Here is a 15,188-nt window from a genome sequence, read left to right on the forward strand (position 1 = left end):
TGATAGAAAGCACTCACACACTTAGTGAGGCAACAGATATTAGTGTGAGCATTAAGGAGAAGGTGGAAATCAAGTCACAACACAAAACTACTCAATCAGTTGATGGCTCATTGTGTTCAGAAAGTGAGGAGTCTCTGGCACTGTTGACAGAAAGAGAAGTTGAAATACACAAAGATAAAGAAGCTGTAGAAGGTGAATGGTCCTCAGTCACTGACACACATTTTTCCAGCTGTGTGACAGATGAGCACCATTCAGATGATGACAATGAAGTTGAGTCATCACTGATAGATGGTTCAGGTTCTGTTAGCAAACCTCAGGCTATAGTGTGCACTAAAGAACTAGAATATGTTATTCCAGGGTTTGAGGGTGAAAATGATGTAGTCCTCAATGCACAGTTTGAGGCTGAAGAACAGATAAATCTTTGTCCTGCAGAGGACAGAAAAACACATGATAAATCACCTGTTCGAACACCAGGTGATGAAAGAACCCCTGATCCATTTCAGTTTCAAGAGGGGAAGCTTTTTGAAATGACCAGAGGGGGAGCTATTGATATGACAAGAAGAAGTTTTGATGAAGGGGAAGGATATGCATTTTTTCATATAGGGAAACATCCAGTTGATGAAGTTGTACCACAGGAGACTGGGGAAGGTCAAACAAAGTCTTTAACTTTAGAGAAAAATGATTATATTACAGATACAACCCTTCAAGAGATCCCCAAATCATATCTACCTCAGGGTGCAAATGACACAATTCCTACTCCCAAACCCAGAACTCTCACCAAACCCTTAAGTGACATATCAGAGAGTGAAAAGCCACTTTCTGAAGCTGATCTTGGCAGCTCCGTAGAGGTACAGCTTGGTTCCCCCAGTGTTTTGGAGAGACTAACCAACACTCAAAGTGAGGTTGGAAACCTTGAAAGCCTTGGTCTAGGCTATCTAGACTCTACTATAGCTGACCTTCAATCAGACACATCCACAGTTGCCCATTCAGCATACTCAGAGCAGAGCCATGATTCCTCAGACTCCTCTCCTGATGATGATGAGGAGGATGAAGATGAAGAAGACCAGTGCTCAGTTATAGAGATGTCCATTTCAGCTGCAGAGGCTGGCATCCCAGCATATCATCAGGATTCACCCCCACCTTTGGATATAACCATGAAAGGTTCACAGAAATCTGAGCTTGATCGGGTTCAAAGAAAAGCAGAAAAAAGCTCAAATTTGGATCGTAGGACTAGATCTGAGGCCCATAGTGATAGAAGTAAAGCCTCTAATAAAGCCAGCAGGAGTTATTCTGACAGTAGTCAACCCACCGATGAATCCAACCTTTCCCCCTCCAAACTTCCTGTCATGGTGCAACAGAAACCTCCAACTCAATCAATCTCCTTCTCCTCTCCCCAAAGGAATGACATCCAACTCTCTAAGACAACCAAAACATCTGTTAGGTCTTCTTTGGATGCTGATGATATAAGCAGCGCTAGTCACAGAAGTCCAGACTCTGTTATCTTCACATATGACATCCCAGCCTCACACAGTTCTGATTCTGAAGGAAACCCATTGCCAGGTGTGCAACCATCTTCTGGGATAGAGGATGTATTTGAATCCAGGCCTGCCTGGGATGACACGGTGGAAACGCAGATGCAGAGAATCGTCGATGAGCCAACTCCAGAATGTACGCCAGGTATGGCCAGACCTACATGAGCTTTTGCTTTCCTATCTCTTCTCCTCGGCAGCAAGACCCTTTTCCTATTCCTAGAACATAATGTCACCATTAGTCTTTTTGTGTTTTTCTTTTGTGTTGTGATTTGTCTTGTCCCATCTTGCATTGTGTTTTTTTGTGTGTGTGTGTGTGTGTGTGTGTGTGTGTGTGTGTGTGTGTGTGTGTGTGTGTTTGTGTGTGTGTGTGTGTGTGTGTGTGTGTGTGTGTGTGTGTGTGTGTGTGTGTGTGTGTGTGTGTGTGTGTGGGGTGTTTTGCATGTTGGTAAGTTATTTTTCCATCTGTGTATATGCAATCTCAAGATTGGATGGCCATGTTGTTAAAGAAGTAATATCTTTAACAATTTTAATGCAGACTTCCACTATTGTATTGGTATCTGTACTACTAATATACAGCTTTACTAATATTAGCATCCACATCGCTTAATCAGCACATTAATGTCATTGTTTACACTAATGATTAAAAACATGATGTGCTAATTGTGACCAAATAATCATAGTCTGTTAACAACTCAGCTCCTCTTCAGCGTGACGAATCCCACCTTCATGTCATAATCCATGTCAACATCACAGACCCACATTTAATTTCAGAGTATTACAGCCCAAAAACTGAATCCTCAAGAATAACATTTTCGATCTATACCTACAAGGTATATTTTACATGACTGGTACCTGCAATGTGAAAAAAGCTTTACTTTGATATATCTAGGTAATGGTATTCTACACCTTGAATTGTTGACCATGATATTAAAATTTAATGTTTGGCTATGACGGCATTTTTTAGTGGATTGGCAGGATGATGCTGACAGGAAAGAGGAGACATTAGCTATTGTTGCAGATCTTCTTGGCTTCAGCTGGACTGGTAAGCTGTAAAATAATGCAATTATTTTGCAAGTATTTTGTTTGAAATGCAACTGATGTATTTGTTAGCTGAACTGAGGGAATAGCTGAAACTATATCAATGTTCTAGCAGCAAAAAATATATAAAAAATGTGTTTTTTACATTTTCGTCCCTTGTTTTGTTACCCATCACTCTAGAACTGGCAAGAGAACTGGAATTCAGTGAGAACGATATCCAATTAGTGAGAACAGAGAATCCCAATTCCCTCCAAGAGCAGAGCCATGCCTTGCTGCAGCGCTGGGTTGAGCGTGAAGGCAAACATGCCACAGGTACATGGTACTTGGTCTGACAGATTTCAATTGACATTTTACTAGTATTTGTCAATACAGTACTTTCAATCCTGTAAACATTGTTAATCCATTTGCACTCCAGCCAATTGCTTGAACACAGCCTGTGCAATGAATCTATTTTAACTTTGGTTTTTAATCTATCAAATTAGTGTATGGTAGGCCTATATTCATACTGTAGATTCAATGTAATCTTACATTTGCAATTTTTAAATCATTTCTTTGTTGTGTCAATTGAATGCTTTTTAACCTTCTTTTAATGGTTGTTAAATCCTTCAACAGAGGACTGTATGATTAAGAGACTAACCAAGATCAACCGCATGGACATCGTCCATCTTATTGAAACCCAGATGAACAAGTCAGTTCAAGAGCAAACATCTAGAACTTATGCAGAGATAGAGAAGACTCTGGATCACAGTGAAGGTATTACACCAAAACAAACACTCAACTCAGCAACCAGTTTCAAGTATCTATCTAACACCAGGCTATATTCATGTGTTTGCTAGCACTCTTATTTATCACGTCTGTGTTTTTTAGTATCTGTAGCCCTATCTTCAGTGCAAGAGGATGCAGACAGCCCCAGAGTCGTGAGAAGGGTGGAGTCAGACCGCAGACCTCCCCCAGCTGTTTCTGAAGAGGACCTCTCAGTTGCTTCCCTACTGGATATTCCTTCCTGGGCAGAGCCTGTTGGACACACCCACTCAGAGAGCATGCATGGAGACCTGTTGGAGGAGCTTGAGATCCCACAGTAAATTATTTATTTGAAATGATTCTTGAATCTGCAACACACATCAGCAGCGTAACGTAATGCCATATCATTTGACACAGTTCAACAGACACCCACTGCACACACCGGACACGCCATATAGGCATAAAAAGGTAAAGAAGTAGTCTAGTCAAAACTGACTGAAAGCTGTTTTAAGGGAGGGAAATATTTCCCAGCATGTCAAGGCTGAGAAATATAACAGTGTCATATCCTGATGTAAGGAGGGTTTGCCCTGTGTCCATTGTTTGTGGGTTTTGCCCTTTAGTCTTGTTAAATTAGGGCTTTGACATATCACATTCATGCAAAGTCATATTTTTGACCTAGCCTTCTTTTTGTATTACAGTGAATTGAACCCTAACCTGTGGATCTCTGAAGATGTAATTACACAAGAACCTACAAGTTACGACAACTCAGATGAGCAAGTAAGTTTGCTTCCCACTTTAAAAGAAGCAGCACTGGGGAGCAAAGCAACTCAGGGTTATGCCCCCAGAGTGAAAGACCAGCAAGATTGCTGCAGTGTTGAAGTTCATTCTTCTAGGCCTTTCCAAGGTGGCACACAATGCCAAGTCAAAGACGACTCCAGCCCAACCTTACCATTGAAGCAGTGTGGTGATGAAGATGAACAAGGGCAATCACCTAAAATCCTGAAGTTACCATCATCTATATCTATCAGAGACTTTGGTTTGTGCCTATCAGAGTCAGACCAAGCTGAGACTGACTTCAGTGAGCTTTGTGATGAGTTTAGCTATGAACCACTGCATACAGAGCGAGCTAAAACCAGTAGCAGAAGAATTTCTGACCCTATCCTGTTAGCCTTGCCACCAAAGGACCAACAAGCAATTCTGGCCATGACTGAAGATGACACAGATGTTGCTCAAAAAAGCAGGCTCTCTCAGAAGTGTACTGATGAGGTCCCAGCCCAAGTAATGTCTGGTCATGACAAGATCCCACATGTTTCATGTGTGGAGACAGGCTTAAAACCCTTTAAGTCAAGTAAAGAAGAAAATACAAAACCCCAAGTGTACAGTGATTCATATCCAGAAAACATGCCCTTCATTGATGATTTAATTGAACCCATAATTGCAACAGCTAAGTACAGCATGGTGAAACAATTCAAAATGAAGGTACCAAAGACCAATTTGCCACAAAGTTTGACAACGAGTGACCTTGCTCACATAGCTTGTGACTTAACTGATATTACCCATCTTGCACTGCAGTCACCTGAGCAAGATATGACATTACCTTTCACTTGTATAGAGTACAGCCCTTTGACCCCTGATTCTTTAACATCTGAGAAGCAGTGTGGCTCATTTTCATCTGTTAACGAAAGGGATATATTCCCTGCAGAGGCATGTATATTAAATGACCCCATAGCTAGACTGTCGTCTCCTGAATCGGTCATGTCAATTGGTGACTATAGGGCAATGTCACCTGACTCTCCTTTGGGGGGAAAAAAGGTCTTTTCTGCTGACTTTTCCAGTATATTGGATGGCAGCCAGGCACGCTCTCCAAGGTCTGATGCATTTAGTTCACCAGATGTTACAATTAATTTAACTGAAGATGAATTACACCCCAATCAACCAAACACATATAAATGTGCATCACTGTTTGGTTTGAAAGAGTTTTCCACTGCTGTAATTTCACACTCATTTTGTTCTGAGTTCTTTGAATCTTGGAATAAGTATAGGCCACTGTCACTTCACTCTCAAGTACCTAAATGTAGACCACCTGTAACTGATGGTGTACAGATAAAGGAAGACTTCAGGGCAATCTCACCTGTGACATCATATATCGAATGTCATTGCCGACCATCCTCGCCAGAATCACAGACTTCTCAGTGCAGTTTCTCATTTCTTGAACTTATGCTCTCAGAACCTATACGTGCCCAACTTATGAATCAATATTGTGATTATTACTTACTATATTCAGGAGGAAATCCACCCTTACCACTGACGTCAGCTCCTCACACTACAGTCTGCGAAGAACTAGGTCAGGGTAGCCCTTTGACACCAGACTTGGTAGCCTCAGATCATTTGCAATATTATATAAATGCTCTATCACCTCTTGATAAATGGTGGGATGAAAAAAGCACAGATGCACCAAATCGATTGACATGGCATGTAAGAGCTGAAGAAAGGGCACCTCTGTTTACAACTGCTGTTTCAGATGCAAAATGTCTTACACATGATGTCAAAAGTATCCATAGTGGAGTAGATTTATGCTGTTCAAGTCAAACAGAAAAGTCATCTGAAGCACCAAAACCACAGAAGGAAAGTAGTCAATCTTTCCTTGATTACTGGTTTTCTAAGTTGAAACCACAATCCTCTGATTACATACCATCACAAGGTCAGTCAGATGATAATTTAACAAACATAAGACAAAAAAACTCACAACACAAAGATATGCAAGATTCCATGAATTCATATTGGGTGAAAGAATCATCCAAAAGAAACTCAAGCTCAGATCACAAATATAAAAAACAATCTGTAGAAACCTGTCACATGTTCAAACAACTATCAACAATGAAAACAATGGTCTTTGACTTGGTGGAGAGACCAAAATACATTTTAGAGTTTCCAAGTAACATAGCTCCAGCGTCCAGCAGCGAAAATTCTCCAGAGTCGGTGGCTTCTGATAGAGAACATAGGGTCCTCTCTCCTGATTCAACTGTTCCTCAGTTTGGATCTCCCTATATCACTCACAATGTTGAATTATCAAGACATAGGTCGTTTACACCACAATCAACATTTTCAGACAGGGAAGGTACTGATTTGTGTCTGGAGACACTCTTTGACGAGACCAGATCAGAGTCCCCTCAGTCAGTTCTATCAGACTTTGAACTTGATAAGTTATTTAGCAGCAGGGCGTTGTCCCTGGAATCTGTGTCTTCCGATTTTAACTTTTTGCTTCTTCAGGACTGGTTGGCAAACTTTCGAGCATCTTCCCCAGAATCTGTGGTGTCAGTTGAGCAACGTTCTTTGTCTCCTTGCATGACATTTGGCCAAATGAAGTGTCAACATTGTAACAATTATTTACAGTACTCTGAAAGTAGACCAGTATCACCTCTTTCAACCCTGTCAGATGTTGAGTATTCAGATTTTTGTCTCGAGGAATTGTTTGGGGACAAAAGACCAGATTCGCCAGATTCACTTACTTTACGGGTTGATGCTAAACACACAAGCGTAACTGTAACTGCATCCCAACCATTGTTCACTGCAAGACCTCTTACATATGCAGATGTTGTGCAGGGAATAACACATGAAAGACAAGCAGACGCTTTGTTGGTGTGCGAACCATTTGAGTTTATACCTATTTGGCCTCCGTCAGTGTTGTCAGACAAGGAGTGCACTCACTCCTCCATAGAAGACTGGGTCACCAGACCACATTCTCCAGAGTCGTTGGTGTCTGATATAGAACATAGGGTCCTCTCTCCTGACTCAACTGTTCCTCAGTTCGGATCTCCCTGTATCACTCACAATGTTGAATTATCAAGACATAGGTCGTTTACACCACAATCAACATTTTCAGACTGGGAAGGTACTGATTTGTGTCTGGAGACACTGTTTGATGAGACCAGATCAGAGTCCCCTCAGTCAGTTTTATCAGACTTTGAACTTGATAAGTTATTTAGCAGCAGGGCGTTGTCCCCGGAATCTGTGTCTTCCGAGTTTGACTTTTCTCTTCTGCAGGAATGGTTAGCAGACTTTAGAGCATCCTCCCCAGAATCTGTGGCATCCATTGAGCAGCATTCTTTGTCTCCTCGCATGACATTTGGCCAAATGAAGTGTCAACATTGTAACTATTATTTACAGTACTCTGAAAGTAGACCAGTATCACCTATTTCAACACTGTCAGATGTTGAGTATTCAGGGTTTTGTGTCGAGGAACTGTTTGATGACCACAGACCAGATTCGCCAGATCCACCGGTTGATGCTAATCTGACCAGTGTAACTGCACCTGCATGTCATCTGCTTTCAATTGCAATACCTCTCACATATGCAGATGCTGTGCGAAGCATTAGACTTGAAAAACGACCACATTTTTTGTGTGATGGAAATACATCCTCCCTCAACTACTTTTTTTCTGAAATCAAACCATTATCTGCTGAAACCTCTTCTTCAGTACATGAGTCACAGAAAAAAGTGACTAAACTCAAACTAGACCCTACGAAACCCATATCATCAGACTCCACAATATATACTCATCAATGCAGTGTACAACACAAGCCTTTTGTTAACAACTTAATGTCACATTTGTATGATCCAATCTATAAGGGAAAATGTTCTTGTTGTGAAATAAGATCCTTTAAATCTACCCTAGAAAAATAGTGTTGCATGGTCAGTGGTACACCACAAAAAACTTGACATAATATTCACCAGGTTTGCAGAACAACATTTTTCAATGTTGTTTTTGTTTTCATAGCACGTCAGATGACAAAAGCTGATTAGTTGTCGTCTTTAAGGGCTGTGATCACTGGTTCTGTTTCACCAGTATGTCAAAGCTATTCTGGCATAGCACAGTCTGAAACAGGGCCTTGCCAGCATGCAGTAGAAAGTTAATTTAATGAGAGTCCTTCACTTTCAGAGTATAGGCTACAATCACCAGACATATTACATCCAGATAATCATTTAATCGTTCAACCTGCTTATTCTTTTTTTTAATTTCTTTTATTTCACCTTTATTTTTATAGGCAAGTCATTAAGAACAGGTTCTTATTTACAATGGCAGCCTGACAAGTGGCATAGCAACTTAGGGAAAGGGAAGGAGGGCTAGATAATAAAAACATTAGAAATACATACAGTTTAGAAATGACATAAAATACAATTTGAAATACTAAACAGAAAATGATAATGGGTGACATGGGTGAGTAAGAGAGGGAAAAACCATTCTTCCCTGACCAGAGGCCCACTTCTCCAGAATTGTTTGCCTCATTTGATGAGTTCACTGCCCTATCTCGTTGAAACAAATTCCTCAGTTGGACTGTCAACTTTGTTATTACATGCATTTGTCTAAAAACAGATTTGTTTCACCAGACTCCATATTGCTGAAGAGAGATTGTATTGATTAATGTCTGGGTACTTTGTTGAGATCCGACCAGATTCTCCTGATACTATTGTATTTGACAGTGAATTTTAGTCTAGTAATTTAAGTCCTTCAGCAATATGCCATCAGATAATGAGTACAGTCTTTCCTTGACTACTGGCTATCTGAGTTAAGACCATCCACCCCTCAAATTATTTACTCCATAGGAGATTTAGATGAAATTTTAAACCAGCTGCCATGTGGGCAAAGTCTCCCAGATAAGATTGCGGCCGTAGAAAACAGACTTGTAGCCAGTCTCAGGGAGGTGAATGGCACACATGTGATCCAGTCTATGAAGGAAAGTATGTCTGTGATAAAGTTAATTTATTTGAAGATGCAGTGATACATTGTCTGAGATGGCTTGTGAAGCTTTAACAGTCAGCATGGGAGAGCCACAAATCTTGTCATTTTTAAAGCATAATGCCAGACTCCATTACAGGAACCATTACAGTATTACTCAGTATCCCACTCAACGGTACTTGATCTTACAGTAACAGATTCAAATTCTGAAATGCTGATTCCACCAACTGGAACAGTTGAGTCAGGACCCATAGCTTCCTCCTCAAACACAAATGACTTTTTTTGTCAAGCCTCCTCCCTGGACAGCAAAAAACCTAAGCTAGATCATGCCAGATCAAACAGGATTAGCCAGTTTTGCACTGAGTTGAGTCACATGCCATCTGTAGAACAACATTTTGAATGTCATCATGCTGTCTGGCTGGAAGAGGCTTTCCATGAACAAACTCAAGCAAAGACAGAAAATCGGTGAAAGGAAGATCACTTGTACACAAACAAACGATCAAACCCTGAATAACAATTAAAGATGACACAAGCCCAAGATTCTTTTTCCAAGAACATGAAAAGAAAATCCTTGAGCGAGGACGAGGGCAAAAGTTCCTTGGTGTTGGTAAGACAGCACAAGCTCTTGCTCAGCAATGAATGCAGTGTTGCTTTCAAGAGTAATAAATATGGCAATACATAAAGTGTGAATGTAGAACTCTTGCCTCAAGCTTTTACTAATAATGCCCAGAGGCTTCACTGTCTTGCTGTGGCATGTTTGCATTCAAGCAGAAAAAAGATCTTTCAGTGAAGCACAACTAATGAAAATTACAGAGTGACCTATACTTAGTGACATGAGCTTCTTGTCCTGGTATGAACAGTCTCATATGTTACATAGGTAAAGAGCTAACCAATGGACTGTGATTCCTTTTAACTGCCTGACCGGACTGATTTAAGCTTAATTATATCTTAGGTGCCAGACATTTATTTATTTTTTCTAAGTTTACAATCTACTGTAGTTGCAATCAGTTGGATAGCACTATTTAGATCTTCGCTTAACAGCCATAAAAATCTAAACCAACCAATGTACTTGCCACAGCTAGATGCATGTACTGTCTGTTATGCACAGAATCCCACTGTTTAAATAACAAACATTAAGACAGATCACAGGAACATACCACTCCATTGGCACCCGTAATGGGTGCCCTAGTGACAGCCATATCCAAAGAAGCTGAATTAAGAATTAATTTCAGTTGAAAAATTAAATGTGATGACATAATTGCATGCCAATAGCTAGACACTGCCTCCTGCTACTGCCATTCTCCCACATTCTGTCATCTAAAATGTCTAGGTAGGGGAGACAACAACCCTTTTGTAATAATGTAATATACTTTTCAAAATGTTTAGTTATGTTAATTAAGCAGTCTGTTGGCTGTTGTCATTACTGTAATAACAGAATTATTTGGGAGATGGAGCAGACCTGCAGTGGAACGGACAGTAGTAGCATTTGACTGTGACAAATACTGTAAACTGGTGGATTTAACATTGTCATCAGAAGGCCAGTGCTTCTTGCCCTATATTATGACATGGCAGCGAACACTTACTTCAATGAGTGTAAAATGATGCATGTCCACCTTCATGTTACTCCAAATCCTGATTTTCACTGAAGTTCACTTGTGCCCTGTTTTTATTAGTGTAAAATGATATTGGGTTGTGAGTGATGTTCTCAATGTAATATCTCCAAGCATTGCTATTATCAAGACTATTTTAAAACCATATCTTAATGTTGCAGCAAATTAGTCATCACATGTATGTAATGCGTTTTAAAATTGTATGTGGTCTATAAGATAAATGTTAACATACGATACTACTGCAGTGACCTAAACGCAAGTGGGCGTAAGTGAATTTCCTCATTTGAGACACTGCTTTTATGTATAAAACCAGAGTATGCCATTGACAAATGCATGCTTCATTTGACTATTTCTTTCATCAGCAAAAGAAATCACATCATATTTATAATTTTTTCCCCACTCCATTGTATCATTTCTTGCAGGTATCAACAGCATCTTCCAGGACAAATCTTTCAGAATCTTCAAAACAAATAAGTGGTCATTTAGGACAGGGCCAGGTCTTTCCAAACAAGACACACTCCTTGGCACATGATTCAATCACACTTTCCACTGAAAAACTAAAATTACCACTTCCAGGTACCTTTGACCTAAGTAAAACACAATCTAAAATCACACTGACCAATCAAAGTAGCTCACCACAGGAAAAAGATGAAAAGCTGTCATTCCCCAAGCAAAGTGAACATTCTGGCTTAGCTAAACCAGACTCACTCTGTCAAATAGCTCAAGAAAGTCCAGATGACCAAATGTTCATGTCCTTAAAGTCCACTCCAACACAGCCAGAGTCTGGGTCCCCTCAGCTTGAACAGCTGCTGTCAGATCTGGAGGAGATGAAACTTGCATTTAGCCCAGAGACACTTGACCCTATTTTGTCAGAATTCAGTGATGAAAGCCCTGAAGTTGAACAAATTGAGTTTGAAGACCTTTCACCTGAAGACCAATGCCATACAGAAGATATTGATACCCTGAGAGTCGATGTGTTATCTGTTGTACAGCCTGCAGAAGATACTAACCATACTGATGTAGCAGTCACAGAGCATACGCGTTTCCAGACATCCATTCAAAATGAACCTAAACTAATCTCAGACACTCCTGATTTAACAAAAACCTCTGAGACAAGTGTACCATCAAGCCTTGGTTGTCGTAAAGATAGTCCTGTATCCCCTACTGAGTCCCTTCCAACTCCAGAATCTTCCCAGAGATTTTGTGAAGTGATGGAACCACTGAACTCAGGTCTTCCTATCGATATATTCCAGTTCAGCTCATTTTCTTTAGTGTCTTCCCCCAAAGTAGCTGCAAAGAGTCCGTCTAAGATACCTGAGGAACATGTGGCTAATCTTTGTGAGCAAGATTATACAACTGACTTTCTTAAACGTCAAGAAGAACTTGAATCAGCTACAGAAGAAATATCAACACAAAGTATCCAAGATCAACCTCTACATTTATGGGAGGCAACTTTTGTTGAAGCCATTCAGAGTGAAGATTTCTCTTCTCTTTCTGATTTGACTCCGGAGACAGTTACATCTGCAAGACATTTTAGCTTTGATGAACTGATGCCGTACCCCTCCCCAGGAAACTTGGAGACATCCTCAGATGAGGATAGGCCAAGGACCAGTGGACGGCATTCAGAAGAATCTCTTACTTCAGTAGACTCTGAGGGTTTTACCTCTCAGCCCACTCCAGTCAAACCCAAAGCAGAGGTGACTTCATCAACCTCTGATGAGGAGTACAGCATCCCACCTGGGTATTCAGAGATCTCTTCTACCACAACCATCTATACCCGCATGCCTCCAGAATACAAAGAAGTTGTGCATAGTGGTGTAGACAGCCCAACGTTTGAATACTCTGACCCAGAGCCTTACTTTGACTGCATACAGGCTGCATCAGATTTCTCAGAGACTGAGCCTGATGAACCTGAGACAAGTACCAGGTCAAATGGAGATCAGCCCCAGGATCATCTTAGCCATCATAGAGTACTAGAAAGGGGGAATCGAAGAGTCCTGTTGTCCTCTGGAAGTGAAGATTATGAGGATGCTCCTTTTGTCCATGAGCCTCTTTATAATGTACAAGAAGAAAATGAAGAATTATTACACTATTCAGAAGCATCGGATGAAGAATTCACCATGTGTGAGTCTTCACAACCGCCTCCTGTCTGTGACATTGGGGCATTTGATGATACTGACAAATCTCTGACAAGGGTAAGATGAGATTTGGTAAACCACCCCGACCTGCAAGCTTTTTTCCCGGAGCTGAGCTTAACCAAATACTATATTTGCTTCAGAAAGGAATGACTGCTAACCCTCTGGCAACATGGATGGGTTGAAAAAAATCCTCATAACCCCTATTTTATTTTGATTTTAGATTTAACCAGTCCTAACTCAGCATGCCATTGTGCTGCCTGTAACCAGCTGTATCACTCACAGTAATGACATAAGTCCTGTGTTTTTTCATCAGCAATAAGCACATTAATGCTTTAATTAAGTGTAAGCATGGTTTTGCAAACGTTTTTTTTCCGAGTTACAGACTGCCATGTTGTACTTTCCCATATAAGATATCAAAATGAATTGTAAAATTCTCAAAATCAACAGAAGGTGCACCATATCACTCTGCTTATTGCTTGCTTTGCTGCAGACTAGCTTAACTTTACTTAATCCTAATGGATTTGTGTCGCTTGGTCAGGAGATCACCGCAGAGCTCGGATCAATGTCAGAAAGTTCAGATGATGAATTTTTGACCACCAGAATAGTGCGAAGGAGAGTTGTCATTCAGGTATCTGATTTAGCATGATTGATGTTTTTTTAGATGAGCATGGAGGATGTGATTTCCCGAGTGCAACTTTAACCGGGCTTGGCCTTCACTGTCAAGTTAAAATTTCGAACAACCTTTAGTCTCATCAAAATGGGTGAAAAAATGGGTGTTTGAAGATTAATTTAGGGTTTATAAAAAAAACTGCCACTTGATTTGCATAGATGGCTGAACCTCATGGAGGTGTATTATGCTGCTGTGAGCACTTCATTGTTGTTGTTTTTGACAAATGCAAGTTTGTTCCCTGTATCCCACAGTCTCTATTCTCTCACTGAATTACTACCTAAAATTTACATTGCGTGTTGTTTTTTCTCTAACGTGTTTGCTTTTTTATTTTTGAAGTGGAGAATTTAACACAAACATTACACTGACCCAAGTTAGTATTGCTGATTATTGTTGTTTGTCTTGTTTCCCTTTATAGGCTGATGAAATGCCTGACCTCCCCACTCAGTCAGTGACGGAAGAAAAGTACAAGGATGAAAATGGACACATTGTTGTCAAAAAGGTAAAGCAATATCCTATCTAAGCTCTCAAGCATGTATCACATGGCAGTATTTAAACCGGAAGTAACAACAGCCAGTAAAGCTTAACAAATCTAATTTGTGATTCAGAGAGAGACAACATTTGTTTCTGGAATGTTTGCAACTAATTATGTGGATGGTTGCCTTTTCCTTTATACACATACTTCACCACCTAATGGTCTTTAAATGCATGATCTTCCTCAGGTTACGCGTAAAATTATTCGCAAGTGTGTTTCGGTGGATGGTGTGGAGAGTGAAGAGGTGTCATTAGAAGGAGCTCCCCAGGGGTCCATCAGTATGGCAGAGGGAGATGGATACTCTAAGGTGGTGAAGCGAACTGTACTGAAGAGTGAGGGAGACCACACAGAGGTGCGTGTACTGTATAATATGTGTGTTCATTATTATAGTCTTCAAAATCTCTTGTTAACAGAAAATGCCAGACACGTCGACATTTATATTGGTAGAATTATATAAAAGACAGTTAAATAACAAACTAATAACCTTTTTCTTCTGATTTAGGTAACATTTGCTGAATGTGAGGGTTTCTCAGCATCAAGTCAGGAGACAGCTGAAGGTTGTAAGGTCAGTCGCGTAGAACGGACGGCAGTGGTGGAGGGTGAAAGGACAATGACTCACAGGGGTGATCCGTCTTTGGCTTCTGACCTCCCCTCAGCCCAAGACGACTTCAAACAGGTTTGTTGATAACCTCGTCACCATTATTGTGTTGAACTACAGCTCTTGTCTAGAAAGTAATTCCATGTGCATTTGGAAAGGTATGACGTCTCTGGTTTATATTTTCATAATTCAATTATTCAAATTAAGTGAATACTGTTTTTTCCATTTCATGCCACAGGCACTAGGTTATATAAGTGGTTTTAACAGAACAGAGCCCCCTCATGTGGTAGAGAGAGAGACTGTCAGAGAAGATGGAACTGTGGTCAGGAGGTGTGTGAGTGCAGGAGTGCACCAGCTTGATTGTGTGCATGTGTGACTACTTGTATTTTGTGAGTGTGAAGTTTGACAATGACAGCCCTGCTGTAGGTTTATTAGTTTAACTAATTTTGACTAAGGTTTGCAAATGTTGCTATCATTAACCACTTAATAAAGTAAGATACTGTAACATTGTTTTATTCGTTATAAATCAAAGAATGATAACATACAGTGAAACAGGTAAGATATATGCTATTTCTGTCATTATGTTTTGTGT

The 15,188-nt window shown here is 40.3% G+C and overlaps 1 protein-coding gene across 16 annotated transcripts in view; it reads left to right on the forward strand.

Annotated features, from left to right (window-relative positions):
• The window catches only part of ank2a (ankyrin 2a, neuronal), a 76,432-nt gene that overhangs the window by 59,213 nt on the left and 2,031 nt on the right, over nucleotides 1–15,188 (forward strand). For 14 of the 16 annotated variants that reach the window (XM_036000289.1, XM_036000290.1, XM_036000291.1 and 11 more), the window contains 11 exons: nucleotides 2,497–2,574; nucleotides 2,751–2,882; nucleotides 3,183–3,323; nucleotides 3,438–3,648; nucleotides 4,010–4,088; nucleotides 11,081–12,853; nucleotides 13,335–13,424; nucleotides 13,882–13,965; nucleotides 14,186–14,350; nucleotides 14,501–14,674; nucleotides 14,835–14,926. In XM_036000289.1, the coding sequence (XP_035856182.1) occupies nucleotides 2,497–2,574; nucleotides 2,751–2,882; nucleotides 3,183–3,323; nucleotides 3,438–3,648; nucleotides 4,010–4,088; nucleotides 11,081–12,853; nucleotides 13,335–13,424; nucleotides 13,882–13,965; nucleotides 14,186–14,350; nucleotides 14,501–14,674; nucleotides 14,835–14,926 (3,019 nt within the window). The remainder of the gene's footprint in view (nucleotides 1–2,496; nucleotides 2,575–2,750; nucleotides 2,883–3,182; nucleotides 3,324–3,437; nucleotides 3,649–4,009; nucleotides 4,089–11,080; nucleotides 12,854–13,334; nucleotides 13,425–13,881; nucleotides 13,966–14,185; nucleotides 14,351–14,500; nucleotides 14,675–14,834; nucleotides 14,927–15,188) is intronic. The other 2 variants (XM_036000300.1, XM_036000301.1) reach the window with 2 other exon arrangements.

Source organism: Sander lucioperca, chromosome 4 (assembly GCF_008315115.2).
Source record: "Sander lucioperca isolate FBNREF2018 chromosome 4, SLUC_FBN_1.2, whole genome shotgun sequence".
Lineage (NCBI taxonomy): Eukaryota > Metazoa > Chordata > Actinopteri > Perciformes > Percidae > Sander > Sander lucioperca.